The 21,073-nt window shown below is 48.0% G+C and overlaps 2 protein-coding genes across 7 annotated transcripts in view; one reads left to right on the top strand and one right to left on the bottom strand.

Annotated features, from left to right (window-relative positions):
• Window positions 1-3,007, top strand: part of Tdrd12 (tudor domain containing 12) — an 84,402-nt gene extending 81,395 nt beyond the window's left edge. For 3 of the 4 annotated variants that reach the window (XM_021169022.2, XM_021169020.2, XM_029479942.1), the window contains 3 exons: window positions 6-159; window positions 244-310; window positions 779-1,099. In XM_021169022.2, the coding sequence (XP_021024681.1) occupies window positions 6-159; window positions 244-310; window positions 779-873 (316 nt within the window). In that variant the 3' untranslated portion in view covers window positions 874-1,099. Of the gene's footprint in view, window positions 1-5; window positions 160-243; window positions 311-778 lie in introns of all 4 variants that reach the window. The other variant, XM_021169021.2, reaches the window with a different exon arrangement.
• An 864-nt stretch (window positions 3,008-3,871) lies between these two features.
• Slc7a9 (solute carrier family 7 member 9) lies at window positions 3,872-21,073 on the bottom strand. 3 transcript variants are annotated; one of them, XM_021168428.2, is made up of 14 exons: window positions 20,732-20,794; window positions 20,426-20,531; window positions 19,972-20,106; window positions 17,439-17,586; window positions 16,310-16,552; window positions 15,765-15,890; window positions 15,279-15,378; window positions 14,316-14,360; window positions 13,697-13,820; window positions 12,754-12,857; window positions 9,695-9,791; window positions 8,714-8,863; window positions 5,912-6,086; window positions 3,872-4,044 (listed from the first exon to the last, which is right to left on the bottom strand). In XM_021168428.2, the coding sequence occupies exons 3-14, from the start codon at window positions 20,056-20,058 to the stop codon at window positions 3,980-3,982; spliced, it is 1,464 nt and encodes a 487-aa protein (XP_021024087.1). In that variant the 5' UTR covers window positions 20,059-20,106; window positions 20,426-20,531; window positions 20,732-20,794; the 3' UTR covers window positions 3,872-3,979. The 3 variants fall into 3 exon arrangements, with proteins under 3 accessions (XP_021024087.1, XP_029335803.1, XP_029335804.1); XM_029479943.1 differs by lacking the exon at window positions 20,426-20,531 and adding an exon at window positions 21,058-21,073 and having other exon boundaries at window positions 3,963-4,044; window positions 20,732-20,814; XM_029479944.1 differs by lacking the exons at window positions 20,426-20,531; window positions 20,732-20,794 and adding an exon at window positions 20,589-20,705 and having other exon boundaries at window positions 3,963-4,044.

Genomic DNA, 21,073 nt, shown 5'->3' with positions numbered 1-21,073 from the left:
TCTAGTGCCTGGGTAGGAGACAAGTTTTACTTGGCTGATCTGGAACTGCAAGGTGACATAAGGAAAGATGACTGCAAATGCATAATTAAGGATGATGAACCTCTAATCACACTTGCAAAAGAGAAACAGGAGTGCTGGTGTGGCCTCCTCAAGCAGAGGGTGAGTTGGTGTGCCTGAGGCTGGCTGCTGCTGATCGTGAGCACCTTGCACTTACACACCTGTGTCCACTCTTGTGTTGCACAGAATCCTAATGTGGCTTTTGACTTTGACCACTGGGAGGAGTATGAGGAGGACAGCCCTTTCTCCAAGGGTGAGATGGGCAGGCCCTGCTTCCCGGGTGAGGGTGGGGGCGGGGCAGGGAGATTGGGTGGATACAAGCTGTTCTTGGGGATTCTACCTTTGTGGAAATAATGATTAATGAATGTTCCTAGAAACCAGGGTTGATCTTGGTGCTAAATGTTCTCGTATGAGTATGTATTGGTCTTTAGTAGTGAACACTCTTCTTCAACTATTTTGAGTGATGGAACCCATAGCTTCATGTATGTAGGAAAGCACAGTACCACTGAGCTACACCATCAGTTCCATACTACACCTCTAAACCCTTGACGATATTCTTCCTTAGAACTATTTAAGAGCAGCTGCTTATCTGCTCATTGCTTGCTTAAATAATTTGCAAGAAAACCAGAGCTAGGCCCATGGGACTTTTGCTATACCAACCAAAATAGTGGTGTGGGTAATTACCTGTACTAAACTATTTTCAATATACCAACTCTTCTAGTTGTAAATTCTAAAAACCTGTCCTGCAAAGTGGCAGCGTTGGCTGAGAGCAGCGGTTCCTCTTCAGACACTACTGATGGAAGTGAGAGTGAGTGAGGCCGTGAGTGAACCAACGCCACGGTGAGAAGACAAGGCAGAAGTGGACACATGAGTCATGGCTAACTCCTTCACCTGGACAGTGGCTTGTCACTGTCATTGTGTGGCACTGCCATGGATGTCAATGAGAGATTCTTAATTGACTTAAAGTGGGTAGACATGCCAGGTTATGATAAGATTGTCAAAGCAAAGTCCAGGAAGGGTCTGCAATCAGGGGCACAGAAAGTTAGAGACATTTTTTTGGTTTTGTTTTGTTTTTTTTGTTGTTTTTGTTTTTCGAGACAGGGTTTCTCTGTGTAGCCCTGGCTGTCCTGGAACTCACTCTGTAGACCAGGCTGGCCTCGAACTCAGAAATCCGCCTGCCTCTGCCTCCCAGATGCTAGGATTAAAGGCGTACGCCACCATTGCCCTGCAAGTTAGAGACATTTTAAATTCAAACATTCAAGAGATTGAGGCATGAGGATTGCAAGTTTGAGGGCAGCCTGGCCTGTATAGGGAGGTTCTGTTTCCAAAAATGTCTCTTCAAGCAAAGGTCCAGTGTAAGGCACGCTCGTGCAGTGTGTGCTCAGTGAGTCTCCGCTCATCCCGACTACTCCATGTAGAACCGGAGGGCGAGCATCCCTGCCTGACATTAGGTAGTAGATTGTCCGTGTAAGGAGTTAGTTTACTCCTTTGCTGTGTAGACCTGAGCGTGACACTGCTCAGAGCTTGTCTCACACACAGAAACTGAAGTTCCCATCTACACTTTTACAAACCCAGCCCTGCTTGCCGGCCCCTATCACCATGGGAGGGACCTAAGTGCACCTACTGCTGCCACACAAATACCCCCTACATTTTCCTGGCTTTGATAGCTTCTAAGAGATGCAAATTCACTTCTTTTCCCAAAGGCAAGATAGACTCAGCAGGACCAAATGACTTACAGGCCGCTGGGCAGAACTTGCTTTCAGAAATGCTAACATAGTGCTTGTTGTTAACACTCAGAGTGCCCCATGAGGTGAGTCCTGAGAACACTAATGGCAACTTTGAATGCAGCTGTAACACTCTGGTTTGGGGAAGGGGTGTGTGCAGTTATCATTTAAATGCCACTGAAATAATTGGGAGGGTGAGCCTCTGGGTACTTCACAACCCTGTGTCTTAGCATTTCTGCATCAGCTTCCCTAGAAGTGAGAAGGGGCCTGGATGAGACCGCACTGCTGAGTGACTACCCCAAGCGCTTACTCCTCTTCATATCAGAAAGGATGGATATCCCAGGATGTGCCCATGCCTGTAATTCCAGCTTTTGAGAGGTGGAGACAGGAGGATCTAGAAGTGTCAGGCCAGCATGGGCTACATAAGAACCAGTGTCAAAAAAACTGAAGAAAAAAATAAAAAGAAACACAGATGGTCAAGACTTCTGTTACTCCAGGAGTGAGCCGCTGCAGAGTTGAGGCTCTCTGTGCCAGGAGCAGGGCTGGGCCCACTGGCTCTTGGTTTTCTTATCTGTAAAATAAGATCTCAGCACACGCAGCCCAAGATAGTCCAGGGTGCTGTGGGGTAGACACCTGGCTTTCACAGTGACTGTGAGAAGGGTCAGACCTCTGCCAGTGGTCAGAGACTGCCCAGCCTGGGCAGCTACCAGGAGGACATCCTTTTTGCTGCTATGACTCTCAGGTTGATAGGCTGGTATCAGAGTGGCCATAATGCAAAGTGGCTCTTGAGACAGCAGAAAGCATGGTGTCTTGCTGGAACAATTCAGCTGTGAGGCTGGGCGTGGTCAGTGTCCATTTGTACAAACGCAGGTCCCCCCAGCTGGTGAAGGGCTGTGGTGGCACTGAACACTGAGTGCAAGTGGCAGGCTGTCCCAGAAAACCCAAGGAAATGGGACACAGCTCTGTTTACATCATTTTTTTCAGGTGGTCAGATTTTCCAATACTTAAACCTCTGAGCAGTATCTTGTAGCACATGGGAGACTGGCTATGCAAACATCAGCTATTGTTTTCCTATATTAGATTAAACTGTGCTGATTGAGGTAGATTTCTGAAATGTGACATGGAAATGCTTGAGGAGTTTGTGCTCTAGAATTGCTCCCATATGATACGAGTGTCTTGTCTTTGCAGTGGATCATCAATAAAGCGCCAGTGTAATGTTGGTCACAGTTTCTTGTTCTGTGTCAAATGCAAAGGAACATTTACACTTTCTAGAGAGTAAAATGCCAGCAAAGGCAGCAAGTTAGCATGAGTGTGATGCTGGCCCCAGTGGAGTTGCCTTGGACACAGAGCAGCTATGTACAGCACAGGGTAAAAAATGGGAGTGGTGGCACTGTGCGAAGGAAGAGCAGGAGGGAAGCAAGTTTAAACCTACCATGAGCAGCAGCTTATCTGCGTGTGGGTTTGGTGAGTTTAGAGGTTGCCTGTTCTGTTGTCTGTGGTAACAAACACAGAGCCTTGCCTGTGCTAGGCAAGTGCTATACCCTGAGCTACCGCCCAGCTCCCCTTCATTCAGTTAGGCATTGTGCCTTGCTACTTATTAGTTAGCAATTCTGCAATGGGCATGCTGTTCTGCAGCCTTCCCTAGCCATCCATCCTACTGGGTAATGGGTAACATTTCCTGGTAACTCAGGGGTTTCTTTTTCTTGGTTTTTGGATTTTTTTAATTTGTTTTTGTTTTTTGCTTTTTGGTTTTTTGGGGGTTTTGTTGGTTTTTTTTGTTTGTTTGTTTGTTTGTTTGGATTGGGTTTTTTTGTTTGGTTGGTTGGTTTTTTTTTTTTTTTTTGGTTTTGGTTTTGGTTTTTGGTTGTTTTGTTTTGAGACAGGGTCTCAGTGTAGTCTGGCTGTCCTGAACTCAGTCTGTAGACCAGGCTGGTCTCTAAGTCACAGAGGTTCACCTCCTTGTGCTAGGATTAGAGGCAGGTGCCAACACATCCATCATTCCTGATAATGTCAGAAAACGTATCTTACCTCTACTTAAAACCCTTAACTCACAGAATTAGGAATAGCTAAAAATAATAATATTAAACAAATATCTGAATACATGTTTTCATTAAGAAAAACACCAGGAAGAAATAACCACAAATAATTGCTTACAAAAATAAATTGATCACAGCTTTGGGCTACAAGTGATGGACCTTTTACTCTGGGTCCTTTTCCGGTGGGACGACTTCCATCAGCATCTGCAGGTGCTTTGTGACCGGCCCTGGAACAGAAGAAGCCGAGGCATAGGTGCAGTTAGAGCAGAGTGGTATGAGGTTCACTGTTTCGACTCAGTGGCGTGTCATGGGCTAGAACCCGCATTACAGGAGAACTGAAACTCACAGATAGTGAGAACTGCCCCAGCCCCTGCATGGCAGCTTCAGAAGTAAGTTACCAAAGGACTGCATGCTATGACTCAGTCATGTGTATCTGCTGCAAAGCATGGATGAATCTCAAGTAACCAGGATGACATTTGGGTTAAAATACAAATTGTTCATTTTGCTTTCACCACCTTAGACCAATTCATTGTGTTTGTGGTTTGTTTAAGACAGTGCCTTGCTGTTAAGCCCAGGCTGGCCTCAGTCAAACTCACGATTCTGTTTGAGCCTCCTGATAGTCATATTATAGCAGTTTGTCATCAGGTCTTAGCAGATGGTACAGTGAGCCGCTTAGTTCTCTAGCTGCAGCCTGATGCTGACTGTCCTTAGATTTCTGCAGGCTTCACTCTCTCTGCCATCCCAGGAAAGGAAAAGATCATACTTTACTTTGGTCGACAGGAAATAAATTTTCCCTCTTAATTCTTGCATCCCTGTGAGGTAAGTGAGGTGTACCGGCTCTAACAGCTGTTAGCATGAGCAGAGAGTGGCACCGCTCAAGCTGAAGGTGACCTTCCCCGTCCGCAGCTCCATTTGGCTCTCAACTATAAGTCCTTGTCTTAAGTTGCAGATATGCAACAGGGAAGGGCCAGACATTCTACTTTAAAGATAGGTTTTTTTCCCAGCACTTGAAAGGAAGAAGCAGGCAGATCTCCATGAGTTCAAGGCCAGCCTGGTGGTCTACAAAGTTAGTTCCAGATCAGCCAGAGCTACACAGAAAAATAAGTAAATAAATAAAAAAGGTTTTCTTTTTTTTTGTTTCTGTTGAGATGATCTCTCTGTGTAACCTTCCAACCTCTGCCCATTACTGATTCCAGGCTTGCACTGCCCGACTGAAGAGGCATTTTCTAATCACAGTCACTCAGTTAACACTAAGTGGCTGTAGTGCACAACATCCCGTGCTTGATCCAGAATTAAACTGCACAGCCTAATCCCTGTCCTTAAGAGTCACCATGCAGTAAGGAGACAGGCTATGGTTCCATCACCACCTACTGATGCTCAGGAGCCTTGAGTCTGGAGTTTCTTGGGACTGAATCTGCTCTACAGCAAAACACTAAATATGATAAACTTTAAAAGTAAAGCATAGCTGAGCGCAGTGACACACACCTGTAACCTGAGCACTGGGAAGGCTGAGGCAGGAGGATCAAGAGTTGGGATGCCAGCCTATGCAACATGGTGAGACCCTGTCTCGAAACACAAAGCCAGGTATAGTTCAGTGTTGTGGGGCACCTTACTTTTCATTTAGAAACAGAGAGCTAATGCAACGAGCTTTTAAAAACATTTGCCCAAACAGCTGAGGACCAAGACAGCAGAACACAGAGATCTGTGGCTGAGATGTGCAGGGGTAGGGGTAGATTCCGGCCTTTGTCCTATACCTGGCTCTGGTTCTAGCTATCCCTTTGGGGTAATTTTGGCCTCAAAATAGCAACAACAATGAAGGCCATGCTCTCAAAGGCATCATCTGATGAAGCTGCATAGATGCTTGTAAACTCTACCCTCAGTGTGGTCTTCAAGGAAAACTGTTAGCAGTGAATGTGTGTTTGGCAATACACAATGGTGCTTTTGCCGCCTCCTTGTTATAGTAATTGATAGGAGCAGAGGACACCAAGGGTGGGTGCAGAGGGCGTCTCTGGGGAGTGTGCAGTTCTGAAGAGGCAATGCAATGTGCTGAGTCCAGTAGGGGCACTTTCCTTACACCCTTCTGCTGATACTTACTGGAGATTCTCTGGGCCCATCCGAACTTGTAGTAGACAAAAAGGAAGTAAAATATAAGTCCACTCAGTATGAACAACACACAGTAGAGATACTCCCAGGCCGGCTCACTGATGATTGGAGCCAGGATCAAGAAAAGAGATACGAGAATCACAATGATAGGGATGAAGAGGGGCACCTGCAAGCAGAACATCAACACGTGGGCGTGGCACGGAAACTGGGTTAGAAACAAGAGGGAGGGGGAGCCCAGCACAGGCACAACTTTGCCCATCATTTCACCTCTCCCGCCTTTGTCCTTAGTAGACTGTGAAAAAGCAGGTGCTTCATTTGAATATAAAGTAAGTTTGCATCTCTACCAAATTAAAGCTGCCTGCTTTCAACTCCCATATTCCCTCCCTCCCCTCATCTCGCCTCCCATGTCCCGTCGGATCGTTAATGCCATGCAGTGTTCAACTCTAGCTCCGTGTGACTTTCTGCCCGTGTTAAGGCTCACTCCTGCAAACAGGTGGCTGCGGGTGAAAGAAGGAGCTCTTTGGCTGGACCACCATAAGACAATCCCATCTGTCCTCCCATGTGCCTTTGAGGAGGCAGATGGCGGCTTGCTCAGGTCTTGATGGGAGTCTCTAAGCTCAGAACCCAGGCTGCTCTTCACCTTGTTTTAGTCTTCAGACCTTCAGTTGCTTTTACTAGGTCTGGACCTGCTCAGACTGGGTGGGTGTTTGCAAGCTGCCTGTTAGTGGGTTTGATTCTGTTTCTCCTGCAGCTTTGTGACTACAGTTGTTGGTAAGTAGGCTTCTTAGCTGTGCATTCTGGCTTTTATCAATGAGGTGGGATTTGTTGGATTTGTTGTTGTTTTTTTTTACCTTTGTCTTAAGCAATGCTTTGAGTTTGGGTTCTTACCTGATAAGATCCCAACCTATTTTCTATTTATTCATTTGCCTAATATTTCTCTCTCTTCCCCTCCTCTCTCTGTACCTCCCTCCACTTCAAGACAAGGTCTCAAATAGATATAGATGTATCCTTGTTGGACTGAGCCCACAGCTCCCTGCTCCTGAGTGCTGAGGACGCAGGAAGACCTCCTGCACCCCTCCCTAGGGTCTCTTTTTCAAGGTCAGTTTGACTGGACCGCAGGCTGACTTGTATCGTCTCCCCTGGGCTAACATGGCATTGTCTTCTGGTCCAAGTGTGGTCAAAGGGGTCTTGGGGTCTCTAGAAGTGACTTGGGGATGGAGGCAGAGACAAGAAAGAAGTGGATGTCCAAGGACATTTAAAAGTTCCATCATTTGCACCAGAAAACATTTTGTTGCCTGCACTAGCTCTGGCCTTCCCCTTGAAGTGTGTGCTTTTTGCTGTAGGCTGGGTAGTGGAGTCCTCCCTCCAACCACCTTCCCTCCCCAGGGATGTATGGCCTACGAACTGCACTTGCGCGGGCATTCTTTTTTATCCCTGAGTTAGAACATGTTTTCTGCTTGGCTTTTCATTTTCTTTCAGACACTTATTTTTGTCTAGTACCTTCCCCTCTCCTGCCCAGTTCCTGGTCCCTGGCTTGCTTCTTTGTTCTTGTGCTCCTTGGTGAGGTTCCTTCCTGGTGCTTCCTCGTGTGCTGTGATGTTCAGGTGTAACGTGGCCTCCCTAGGGACTCCCTTCCCAGCTGTGCCCTGATACACTCACTCTTCTGTATCTTCTGTCTCCAGGCTTTGTGGGGAAATCCTAAGACTCTGGGGGGAGGAGGTAGTTACATTGCTCTTGCACTTCCACTAGTGGGCCCCACCCAGTGTGCCCATCCTAGAGCTTATGGGTGCAGGGTGACTGGTGCTTCCGTTGTCCCCCAGTCTTGGGTTGTGGCAATCGCCCATTTTCTCATGTGCTGATGATGCTGGCTATGAGATTTTTTTCCCCTTTGGTATTTTATCGCTGTTTTTTTCTGGGTTTTTTTTTTTTTTTTTTTTTTGGTTTTTGGTTTTTGGTTTTTTCGAGACAGGGTTTCTCTGTATAGCCCTGGCTGTCCTGGAACTCACTTTGTAGACCAAGCTGGCCTCCTGGAACTCACTTTGTAGACCAAGCTGGCCTCGAACTCAGAAATCTGCCTGCCTCTGCCTCCCGAGTGCTGGGATTAAAGGCGTGCGCCACCACACCCAGCTTATCGCTGTTTTTATGAAGGTGTTTGCGAAGACTAAATACTTACACTGCCACCATGATCTTGCCTGCTGGAGATGCTAAATGAACCCTGGATGTGGAGGGTAAACAGCTGAGATGCTACTAGACCATCAGACAGCTCTAAGCAACAGAGCCCTAAGCTAACTGAGCCCTTCTTACCGTGCCCCTGCCCACTGCAGCCCTCTAATATCCTGCCTCTCCTCCAGCCCACTGCAGCCCTCCTTTTGCCTACATCTTTCCTAGATTGGTGCTTACCCATTTCCAGAAGCATAAGTAACATGGTGGTTCATCCTACTTCCTCACTGGTATGTAAGCATGCATCAGCCTGTGGCCATGGAAGGACTGAAGCACACCCTACATATATATATATACAGAGGCTGGGAGCAGAGCCCGTTCCAAAGTCCTCATCAATGTATAAGCATGTCAGAGAGGCCAGGGCCTGTCAGGACTGGGGACAGGTGGGATGTGGGTACTCTCTACAGCTTGATGAGTGAGTGTGACTGTGACTGTGGATCCTAAGCTATCATTTGAAATGAGCAGGGGATGTTCAACATCAGAGCAGTGGGGATGAAGAGCATTAGAAATGGCTGCCTTCCAATTCTTTTCAGAAACCAAAGCAGCTGTGACAGTGAGCACAGACTGACTTACCTTGATGGGCCTCTCTAGATCTTTCCTTGTGAATCTCATCACAACGAGTCCTAGGATTGTCATACCATAAAACAGCCATGCAGCAAAACTGAAATAATTGACTAAGGAGTTGATGTCCCCAGGGATGATGTAAATGGTGGCTATTATACCCTAGGAGGAATAAGAGTCATGTTTTAGGTCACCAGTGCACACAGACATTGTCCCTGTCCTCACAGAAGGCTGAGGGAGCAGCTTCTGCCTGGCTGCATCGACTTCCTGTCTCCCAGCAGGCAGGCTCAGCCTGGCCCACTGTTATCTCTTTTCTAGGCTCCACAGGAAGAACTTGAACTTTGAGTCTATGAAATTGTGCCCCTGGATATGTGCGCTCTTACATGCATGTATGCATGCACACAGTCTTGCTCTGTAATACAGGCTGACCTGAAACTTGTGATCTTCCTACCTCAGCCTCTTGAGTGCTGGGTATAGACCACCATGTCTGACCTAAAGTCATGATTTTAAGCAAGACAAAACAACACATACATACATTTTGTACACTAGCTTTATAAGGATGATTGTAACAGAAAAGTTTTTAAAGTTTTGACTATGATGAAATTCAGGTCTGGTCATGACTTCATTTGTGGCCTGGACCTGGACTTGGGATTCCAGTTTCTGGGTCTGTTAACTCATCTTCAGAGTAAGTGGGGAAATGGACACGAGTGGAGTTAGTGTTATGGCCCTGAGCCAGGCCTACCTATCCCCAAGATAGCACAGCCAGGGAGGATTTTAGCTGTAGGCCTTCCTGTCGTCATCTGCCTCAGAACAGATAAGTCCATTCATGTAAGGAGCAGGGCACAGAAGCCTGGAGGATTCTGTCTGTGTCTAGGAATAAGGGAGCGTGGCTCTCTCAGAAAGCCTGGGTTCAGCAGCACAGCTGTACTGGATCTCCTGCCAAGAGAGAGCCCTCTGCTTTCTGCTGCTGTCTCAGGTGAAACCCATACTTACATAAAATATGAGGGCAGGAGCTGGCGTGAGGCGCTTGACACTGATGTAGGAGAGCACTTTAAGCATGTGGCCTTCCCGGCCTGCCACGTAGATGAGCCTGAAAGAACAATGCAGGGAACAAAGAGGACACCTTTGAGGTCACCAGCAAGGCGGTCTGCTGGTAGTGTCCTCTGGAAGGGGCTGGAGGGTGAGCCCGTGAAGATTAGCTGCCCCTGTGAGGAACTCATCCAGAATCCTGGTGCCATGGAAGTCACCAGGGCAGGGCAGGGGGGATGTGGTTTCTGAGTGGATACCTGCTCAACTCCTAAGACTTATGCAAGAAAAAAATGAAAAAGTAGACTGGGGTGTGGAGCTCGGGGCATAATTGCCTGTGATTCTAGTTCAAGGAGATCTGACACCTTTGGCACGCACACACACACTCAGAGAAGTAAGTCAAATGGGGACTGTAGAGATGGCTCAGTAGTTAAAGGGTGTATACTGCTGGTGCAGAGGGCCCAACTAGAATTGCCAGCACACATTGTGGGTGAGTGACAATTGCCTGTAACTGCAGCTTCAGGGGGCTCTGATGCCTCCTGTGTCTATGGGTGTTCCACTCACATGTACATACTGACACACTGACACACAGACATGTAATTGAGCATAAAAATCTAAACAAAATATTTCTCAAGTATTGATGTCAGTAAAGACCGCAATTTCTAGCTACAGTTTAGTAAAATTACACAGGCCAAAAATATCTACCCAGAACTCTTTGGCAACCTCTTTGAAATATGATCATAATTTAGGAAGAGGTACTATGTCTATATAAGAACATATGCTTCATTAAGTCTTTTGATTAGAGAAAAGTGTACATCATAATTTTCCTAATGTTGGAAGCAACTAAAGAAATCAGCCTAGTCTTATTTAATATTCTAGTCCTTTTTTCTTTATTGTTCTACAGATGAAATCAGAACTTTGCATAGGCTGAGCACAGGCTCTGCCACTGAGCCACATCCTAACCAATACTGCTACCTTAACTTCATAAGAATAGGCTCCACTTTTCTTTTCCAAATACATAATTGGGGCTCTACAATCTAGATAAACTTCGAGAGTTTCTATTAACAACAAACCAAAAATCAAGTTACTTTATGAGTTTGCAGTTTATTGCTAGAAATTTACCCAAGATGAAAATATGCTTCACATGAAAAATGCATGCATTTAAAATACAAAAATGAATGCTCATAACAACATTATTCTTAACCATCAAAAATAGAAATAACCTGTCTACAAACAAACAATGTGTTCAACACACTTGGTTGGGTAGAAAGATGGCTCATCAGATGAGAATTTTTGCTGTCAAGCCTAGCAGTGGAGTTTGACCATGGGGCTCGCACTGTGAAAGGGGAGAAGTGGCCCCTGAAACGTGTACTGACCTCTCCATGTGTGTCGCAGTCCTTGCATGCCCACACAGACACATACCCAAGTAACAGTCATCAAATGGGAAAAGTGTCCAGCATCCTTAGGCATGGCAGAATGCAACTGAAAACTATTTTGAGATTCCATTTATTCCAGTTAAGATGATCACAGGAAAACAATTTCAGCAATGCTGGCAAAGATGTGGAGAAAGAGGAACCCTTATTCACTACCAGTGGGGTTGTAAATTGGCACAGTCACTGGAAATCTGTGTGAGCCTCCTCAGAAAACTCAAGTCAGATCTTTCATATAGCCCAGCTCTGACACTCCTGGGTAGATACCTGAAGGGCTCTTGGATCCTACTAGAGAGATGTGTTTATATACATGTCTACTGCTGCTTTGTTGATGCATATTTCAAGACTGCTAAGAGTTAGTGTGAAATGTTCTCACCAGAAAGAACCAGTAAGCATGGGTGGTGGTGGATAGGTTAATTTGCTCATTCGACCATACAGCCAGGCATCAAAACATCACAGTGTAGCGCAGAGACATGTTCAATAATTTACACATAAATATCAAGACTCTAGACTAGCTGAAAGTCTTCCTCCTCCTCCTCCTCCTCCTCCTCTTCTTCTTCTTCTTCTTCTTCTTCTTCTTCTTCTTCTTCTTCTTCTTCTTCTTCTTCTTCTTCTCTCTCTCTCTCTCTCTCTCTCTCTCTNTTCTTCTTCTTCTTCTTCTTCTTCTTCTTCTTCTTCTTCTCTCTCTCTCTCTCTCTCTCTCTCTCTCTCTCTCTCTCTCTCTCTCTCTCTCTTTTTCTCTGTCTCCCTTCCTTGCTAGGGATGGAACACAGAACCTGGAGAAAGTTGGGGGCTAGCTCCTATATACACTTCACTATAGCTTTAGCAGAATTATTTTGTAGTGTGGACTCACTTGTAACATAGGATATTGGGCGGCACCACTTGGAAGTCTGTCCATTCAGAGCACTACCCTGGGCAAAGACATGTTCCAGAATGTTCCCCACAGCAGTGTTCATAGAAACAACTCCTGCTTGGCCCATCACCAGGGGCTTAGTTAAAGCATGTGCCTCGCAAAGAGAAACAACACAGCCAGCGGAACCTAGAGCAGCCCAGAGTGACAAAGTACACCTGCTCATGTGATTAGCCCCACAGTTGTCCAGAGTGCCATAGAATTGAGCTGTGACAGACTAACAGCCTGCAGCCATGGGCATCTGTCCACTATGGAAAGCCTGTCAATTCCTGGTCAAGTCGGTGCAGATATTAACATGACAATGTTCAGGAAGGATCATCTGGGGAGAAAAATGCAACGCAGAAAGTGCCAAGTGGAAGCCAAGCCTTGTTCACCTAGTGACCCTTCCCTCTGCCTTATTTTAAAGTGGCAAAGTTCCCTCGTTTAGAGCCCAGGATCACCGAAGTGCACACGTCATGCCAATTCCATCCAGCAAGGCTGTCCACCCCTTCCTGCCTGCTTTACTTTGAGGACCAAGCCACATCCCTTGTCTATCTAGACTTCAGAGTTTGTACATGTGCACGCAGCGTGCTCTGGGTTCAGCCCCATGTGGGATTTAACCTAGCAGAGAACTTTAAGGATGTAGGGGAGGGCTTGCTCATTGACTTTCTTGTCACCTAGGATTGTGACAAGGAGGGGTACCCTACCTGCCGGCTGTAAAGCAGGTACCATTAGCAGCACCGATGGTTGAAAATGCCACAAAAAGTGGGACTACCCAAGATGCTGGATAGAGAACGCGGTCTCCGAAGGTCTGCAGAAAAGCAGAGTACCATACTGAGGAATTTCACTGGGTACCCCCAGCCCCATGACATTTCACTGTGCACAGCCTCTGGGGCCCTCTACTAGGGAAAAGGGAGAAGCCTTCAGAGCAGCCCAGTCTGCTAGTGACAGGACCCTTGCCCACCACCCTGGCATCTCCGTCAGTCACCTCACTGTCCTGACCCTCACTTGCTGGCCCTACTTCTCACTTCCGTTTCCTAGCTCCACCTCACTTCCCTGGACATACCTCAATTATCTTATTTCTTGTCCCTAGCTCACCTCACTGACTTCCTAGCCCTACCTCACCTTAATTATCTCACTTCCTGGCCTTACCTCACTTCCTGGACCTGCTTCACCTTAATTACATCACTTCCTGGCCCTATATCATTTCCTGGACCTGCTTCACATTAATTGCTAATTAATTACCTTACTTCCTAGCCCTACCTTGCTTACTTCATTGATCCCCTCACAGGGCATGACCTTGTTTTAACTGCCAGGCTCAGGGTTCATGGTGCTTTCTGCATCCTTGGTGCCCTGGTACCCTTACTCAGCTTAGGTTCCACAGCCCATGACTAAAGTCCCCTCCTCTCACTCATTGCACTCTTCCCCCTCCTTCCTTCCTCTGAGGACTCCAGCCCAGGGTCCTTCAGCCACTGCTACATGCAACTGCGAGGGAGGCTGAGGGCCCAGCAGCCACAGCCTAGATGTGTGCCCAGTTGACATTCTTGTTGACAATCTTACCCACTACCTTTGGCCCCCAGCCTAGATGTGTGCCCAGTCTGTCTGCTCTAAGTCTCCCTCCTTCCAAAGGTCACTGCATTAGCCACTTACCACAGCCACAGCCTGGGACTGCAAGAGCTCCGTTGGGGTCATCACTGTGAAGTAGGCAATATTCATGAGGATGTAGCATACAGTCACCAGAGGAATCCCAATGACAATGGCCATGGGCAGGTTTCTGGGAGGGTCAAAGACACGGGAACTCAAAGACACGCCAGAGCATCATGTGAAACTGGTACTATTGAGATTTTCATCTGGTCTATTTCCTCCCTCCTTTCCTCCCTGATTCTAGTCCACAGGAGCCCCAACAGAGACAAGAGACATTTCAAAGGCTTAAAGCAAAATAAAGATAAAGGAAGTCGATGTTCTTCCTTCCAATTACCAGCCATGCCACTTTCCAACAGAGACAGACTGATGGGCTAGTGAGCACATCGGGTATTGCTGAACAGCGACCATCAGCGACAGGGCGTGCATAGCCCAGTGGGAGAACAGTTGCCCAGAATGCTCGAGGCCCTGGGTCCCATGCCCATGGGCGCGGGGAGCAGGAATTGACTAAGTGAAAGAGGCTCGTGGAATAACAGAACAGTGGCAAGAGGCAGCAGCTCCACTTTGTGCCCACAGAGGAGAAACAGACTGTGGGAGCATCAGCTCCTGCCCCATGCGATGCTCTTACCTGTAAGGGTTTCTAAGCTCTTCAGTGATATAGTTGAGTTGGTTCCTAGACAAAAGTAACAAGGATGACACGGTGACGTGCTCCATGCCTCTAAGTTTGTGAAGCAATGAAAAAAAAAAATGTTGGCTCTTTTTAAGATTTCTACTGTACAGGACAGAAAGTCATGGCTCAGCATCCGTGTCTACCTAGAATCCCCCAGTGGAGCTGGCGGTATGGTTCAGTGGTAGAGCCCCTGCCTAGAATCCAGGGCGTGGGGGCGTGGCTCAGCAATAGAACGCTTTCCAAGCATAGACAAAGCCCTAGGTTCCATTCTCAACATTAAAAGAAGAGCAAAATAAAGTAAAGCAATGAGTGCTGAGTACTGAAGGGAAAAAAAAAAGCCAAAAAAGTTTTCCACAGCAGTGCAGGGTAACTTCTGCTCCCTAGGTCCTGGTGGTGACAGCTCTTCCTTGCAACTGCCAAGAGCTAGTTGTCTGTCACTGGGTTAAGTCTTTGCTCTCTGTGGAAATGAACCCTGCACTAGTGGTTACAGGGGAATTCCAGCATCACCATGGTCATACATCTGCCTTGAGGGACACAGCGTAGTCCATCTAATGTCTCCCGGACTGCCGTCGTAGTACTGTTGAAACCCGTTGGTCCTGTCAGGTGTTTGGGCAGCCTGTGCTGCCTCTATTCAGCTCAGATGGTATTCTACACAAGGCTTCACCACCTACACCCTCACTGGGCACTGTCAGGGGCTGGTGCCAGTTGCAAGCTAGGAAAGGGTTAAGGGTCTTGACCCCATGATGTCACAGGGACATAGGAAGGTCAGAGTTTGAGCCCTTCATGTAAAAAGAACTGTGACGGTGGAGCTAAAGGAGCTGCTTGGCCCGGAGAGGGGACATCTTTGCTCTCTGTAGCAGCTGAAACCAAAGCATCGTAAAGACCCCACTAGTGGACTTGGGATGTTCCAGGAGCACTTACCAACCATCGTAGGCCCAGAGTCCATTGTAAAATGCCAGGCTGATGGCACCCACAGAGGTCTGTGTACCCTCAAAAGAATTCTGAAAGTTCTTTACATTTCCTGAAATTAAGCCAGACAGTGAAGCGANAACGTCAGCTGGCCAGACACTGGCATCACTCCACTCCCTAACAGAAAGAAGGCTATGACTTGTGACCCATTTATTAAAGGAACCGAAACTACTCATGGTAGTATATGTCTGCCATCCCAGCACTCGGGATATTGAGGCAGGAGCATCGTAAGTTAGAGACAAGCCTGGGCTATATGGTAAGTTCCTGTATCATCAATCAGTCAGTCAGTCAGTCAGTCTGTCAGACAATCAATCAATGCCAACATGCAAGTGCAAATATATAAACCATAAAACACACACGCTAGTGGGCAAGACTGCTCCAGGAGACAAGAAGTCACATGCCAGGTGGGGCCTGCTCTCCCAGCCTGCCCCACCTCACCTTGGGCCAGGAAGACCAGTCCACTGATGATGATGATGGCCACGATCACCATCTTGGCTGCCGTGAAGACATTCTGGACATAGCTGCCAAGCCGCACGCTCAGCGCATTCACTGTCGTGATAAACACTGGAAGGCCCAAGTCGGGTCACATTCTGTATTCATGGTTTTTCCCAAGGTCCTGGAGAGCCATCTCTCCTTTTCTATTCTCCTCCCCCTCCCCACCCTCAGTGAAGGGAGTAGAATTGAATAAACTAGTTTTAACAACTTTAAGACACACCAATGATGACCCTTGAAATCTCAGACTGCGAAGAAGAAGCAGCCAGACCCTGAACAAGGAAATCCCAAGATAGCCCCCTTCTTGCAGCTCCCATAGACCTGGGAGTTGCATAACACCTGCTGGGATAGCCAACAGGGGCCTGCTTCAGCAGACCCTGCAGGCCTGCTGTGTGGGGAAGGAAGAGCCAAGACTAGAGTCCCCAAGACATAACAATTCAGGCCTTCCCTGCCTTTCCTCCCCTCCATCCCCGACCCCTACTGGGACTCACAGATGGCAGCAGCAGCCAGGAGTTTCACTACCACAGCAGGAGGCTTGCAACCTGAGTAAAAGGCTGCACACACGTACTCCGAAAAGCTGAGACAGATGATGGCAAAGGATGAGGGCTTCATGACGATCAGGCTGGTCCAGGAGAAGAGGTAGGCAGGGATGGGGCCAAAGGCCTCCATCAGATAGGGGTACTCACCCCCTGACTTAGTGATCATTGTGCCAAGCTCTGCAAAGCACAGGGCGCCTGCAACACAGAAGGGAGCCCCCTCCTTAGGAGGATCCATCCTATTCCACGGAGCTTCCTCCTTTGAGGGCTCACATTCTAAACAGCCCAGTTCTGGCTGCTGGACCTCTAACTGCAGTCAGATTCACCCTTATTTACCACACACCCACTGCAAGGAACCCAGCTGGGCATGGTGGTGCAAGCCTGTAATCCCAACACCTAGGACCTTTTTGGGGGAACCCTCCCCTTCCCCTCCCCTCTCCCCCCCTACCCTCTATCTTTGGCAGATCTTCAAGTTCAGTCCCCACCCTAGCAAGTACCTGGGGTTCCTGGAATGCTTCTCCATGCAAAGGAGGCATTCCCAGTACTTTAAAGTCTAGCCATTGAAACTTCACCCTAAGAACTACTTCCCACTCTACAAAGGTCCATATAGACCCCCGGTTCACCCCGAATAAAGTATGTGTACAAGCCCACCCCAAATAAAGGTATGCACACAAGCTAAGATCCTCTGAGACCATTTCATTGATGACTGTCAGAGAAGGCCTTTGTCTACAAGAGCTGTAACACTAAGATCCTCTGAGAATGAACACACACACCACACACACACACACACACACGAGAGAGAGAGAGAGAGAGAGAGAGAGAGAGAGAGAGAGAGAGAGAAAGCCCAGATCAGGATCCTGCAGAACCCTACCCGTTCCAGGCTCTGCTCCATTTTTCCAGCCTGGTGTACAGCAGTGTCTAGACACCCTGAGAGGGACAAAGCTGAGGACTCAGAACCACAGCTGCACCCCGCAACACACATACCACAGTTTGAGACCAGCCTGGGCTACCAAATGAGACCCTGTGCTTATGTGGCTTGTCTCCACTCTTGACGGAGAAGTCACCAGTGAGTCGCCTCTATTACCCAGTGTAGCCAGGATTCCACAGGCTGCCCATATGATGAGACAGGGCCCCACGGATTCTGTGTTGGCCAGCACAGACTTGGGGGAGATGAAGATCCCGGAGCCGATGATGGTGCCCACAATGATACAGATGCCACTGAGAAGACCCACCTGTATGTGCAAGAATAGAACTAATTCTACCAGCCAGGAGTTCACAGGACCAGAGGTGACTCCCCCTCCCCCTGGCCCCAACCCCAGTATGGCCAGAAGAACCCAAACTGACTCCTGCTCCAGGCATGTCCACCCTGTGCTGCTGCCACGGAAGCGCCAGGTCACTTTCCTTACACTGAAACATCACAACTGCCCCATGTTTTGGCTATACCCTATCACACCCATTTCAGTGGGCAGGAGGGTGGAACTGAGGCAGACAGCCAGGAAGGCAAAGCATAGCCTCAGTTGGTCAGAACAGAACAGACGTCTTCGATGGCTGTGATGGCCAGCATTCCCAGCACTGGCCAAGCTGAGGCTTGACTTCAAGGCCAGCCTAGGCTACATAGTGAAACTCTCAGTGAGAAAGTGAAAGGGGTGGGGGAAGAAGAAGGAGGAAGGGAAGGAGAAATGAAGGAAGGAGAAAGGAAGGGGGGGGGGGGAGAAAGGAAGGAAGGAAAAGAAAAAGGAAAAGACAAAGGAGAAAAAGAAAAAGAAAAGAAAGTTTTCCACATCAAGACAAGAGTCAAAGACTGAGTCCTGGCCACATGAACAGTAGGGACCTCCCAGGAGCGGAACGCTGGTGACAGTGACCAAATTTCCTATGGTGACACTTCAGAGGCCCAAGCTTTCTAGGAAAAAAAATGTTTTAGGAAGGCAGTCGGATGGCTCAGGCCTGAAATGTCAGCACTTGTGAGGTAGAGGCAGGAGGATCAGGAATGGGAGGTCTTCCTTGTGCTGAGTTTGAAGCTTTTCCTGCGTGAGACCCTGTCTCAAAAAGAAAAAGAGGAGGGAAAATCTGCACACTTTATTTTGCATAAACTTTATACCAATTAATGAGTCAAAAAAAAAAAAAAAACCCTAAGTAGAATTACAAAAGAAAGAAAAAAGCTGCCTCACGTTCCCACTGAATACCGCTGGCCCTTGGAGGCTGCCCAGGGCTCTGCAAACACAAATGGAGAATCAGGAGGAGCAAGGCCAGCTTTTCATCCAGTTTTAGCTGAGCAAGGCTGCCTGGGCATCCTTTCCTTCCTCGGCCCTTCCCAGGGCGTGGGCTTATCTCAGTGCCTCTGGAGATCTCCAGAACCTTCCTCCCTCAGAGAGACTGGTAGCTTCCAAATTGGACATCAGTAGCCATTCAGCCTCTGGCTGCCTGAGTGTAGACATGTGGGGTTTTCTTGCTATGCTGGGTGGCTGCAGGGTCATGGGGTCCCAAGAAGACACTACTGGGACTCCAACTGGCAGGGAGGACAATGTCACTGTCCAGTGCCTGGCTGCTGGGGACAAAGACTCCATGCTGACCCTCAGTTGGGATATATTATCCCCCACCAGGCCACATAGCTTCATGGCATCCCTCTTCAGACCTCCTACCTGCTAGACAATTGGACCCAATGGACCGAGTCCCCCAGTGTTGCCCTTGAAGCCATCTGGAGTTCAAAACCTATCTTGAGCCTTTCTGGAGCCCTGGTTCCCCATCCATGAACCTAAAAGGCTTCCCGGCCCTTCTTGTTCGGCTCCTGCTCTGCCTACATACCTGGGACAGGTGCCGAGTGGCGTGCCCAGCTCCAATCCACCTCCACTCTTATCCTGGAACTCAACCCTACCACGCAGCACACCTTCGTGCATTCAGCTGGGCCCACCTGTCTGTTCCTCCCGCTGGCTTGGGCTCTCTGGTGCACATCAGCACAGTTGCTGGAGGTTCAAACATTCCCAGCACCATAGCAGGGACAGATGAGGGCCAGCTGTGGTAAGAAACTGGGGGGCCTAGGGGAACAAGCCATCAGAGGCCTCTCTGATCCTTTTTGAAAAGACCGTTGGTTTAGAGGTTCCCTGTAAGGTTAGATGTCTTGCTGAGAAACACATAATGGACATAAGTATATCTACATGAACTTCAAAAGAGTTTACTAAATTCTCTGGTGGGTGTCTTGCAAGAGACAGGTCCAGATAACTGTTCACTTTTAAATGTACTAAAGTCAGTCAGGGTGTGGAGGGCCAGTGCAGCAGTTAAGAGTGCGGTCTGCTCTGAGGACCCAAGTTCTATTCCAAAAACCCACATAGTGGCTCACAACTGCTGTGGTTCCAGCTCCATGAAGACTCGACACACAGACTATAAAAACAACAGCAACAACAAAACATCGCCAGGTATGGTGCTGGCATACAGTTTGTCTGTCATCCCAGTTCTTAGGATGCTGAGGCAGAAGACTCTTTAGTTCCAGGCCAGGCTGAGAGCCACATAGCCGAGACCTTGGTTCAGTAAACAAACAAGCAATCCTACACTTCTTCTAGGGACCAGTGAGGCCAACACTGCTCAACACCAGTTGGCCAACCCCAACCCTGCTAACCCCTCACCTCTTTCTGGAGACTTGTGGTCTTGGGTTCAGTACTGTGGGTGGATTTCTCATCCTCTCTCCGTCTCCTCAGGCTTGTCTCCTCCATTGTTGCCCGCTGCTAGCTCCAGGGGCTGAGAGGAGTCTCTTGAGTCAGCTGATGCAAACAAAATACAAAGGGTGGGGCCATCAAAGTCTCTCTCAGGCTTGGGCATCTAGGTGGTTGACCAAAAGCAAGGAGCTGCTCCCTCTGAGCAGAGCACAGTCCTGGGTCTCCCCAAGAATACTCCGTTCCACTCCAGGATGAAAGCCAGACCTGAGTGCTGTCCAAGCCACAGGGCTTCCCATTGCACTTCTCATTATCTTGTATCCTCCTCCTTGCTCCCAGTACATCTAAAATATACTCTACTTCCATGATCCAGTGTCACTGCTTTTCAAAACTATAAAGGCATTATTCCATACATATTAATGCATACCTGTACTCCCAGTACCGAGGTAGCTGAGGTAGGAAATAGTAAGTTCAAGGCCAGCCTGGGCTACCCAGCAAGTCAAGCCAACTTAGGGTACATAGAAAGACTCTGTCTTTAAAAGAAAAAGGAAAAAGAAGAAAGATAAAATAAACCAAGAATTGAAACATACTGAAAAGTACTAAGGCAGGAATGATTTGCTGGGATAAACCAGTTCAGCATACAGTAGAGAGGTGATGGAGAGAGGTGATGGTGGTACCCTGTGTCTAAATTCCTTCTCTGTCTAGGCCCCAGCTTGACAGAAGCAGGCCTTACCTGAGTCGGTGATGCTCTCTCAGCTGACCACCACCCAGCCCGAAATTGTAGGGCCAAGCTCCAGGAAGGGCCATGTCTTGTGCCTAGGCGTGGAGGAAGCCAGAAGGTACAGAGGTCAACAGAGGTAATTATTAAACACCCACCTCCCCCCTTTTTTTTTTCCTTCTAGGCAACAAAGCCCAGAGAGACACCGTCAGATACAAAATAGGAGAATCAGATAAGTTCAGCTTCTGCCAGGAACATTTCAGTTTTATTTATCTGTGCCTAGATCATTTTTGTGAAAAACAGATTCCTCTAGATCAGCTACTTCCTGTGAGGAGAAATACCTTCGGAGAGCAGGAA

This window comes from Mus caroli, chromosome 7, assembly GCF_900094665.2.
Source record: "Mus caroli chromosome 7, CAROLI_EIJ_v1.1, whole genome shotgun sequence".
NCBI classification, from domain to species: domain Eukaryota; kingdom Metazoa; phylum Chordata; class Mammalia; order Rodentia; family Muridae; genus Mus; species Mus caroli.
Note: the sequence above shows the minus strand (reverse complement) of the source record. Positions and strands in the feature narration are given on the sequence as shown.

Bases quoted from the DNA above. Each gene is read 5' to 3' on its own strand.
- Slc7a9 (XM_029479943.1), bottom strand. From the start codon at position 20,058: ATGGAGGAGACAAGCCTGAGGAGACGGAGAGAGGATGAGAAATCCACC. The intron at 17,587-19,971 runs GTGAGGGGTTAG...TTGCACATACAG, and splicing joins CCACAAGTCTCCAGAAAGAG to GTGGGTCTTCTCAGTGGCAT. The intron at 9,792-12,753 runs GTAGGGTACCCC...TTGTTCTTTCAG, and splicing joins ACCTGCTTTACAGCCGGCAG to GCTCATCTACGTGGCAGGCC.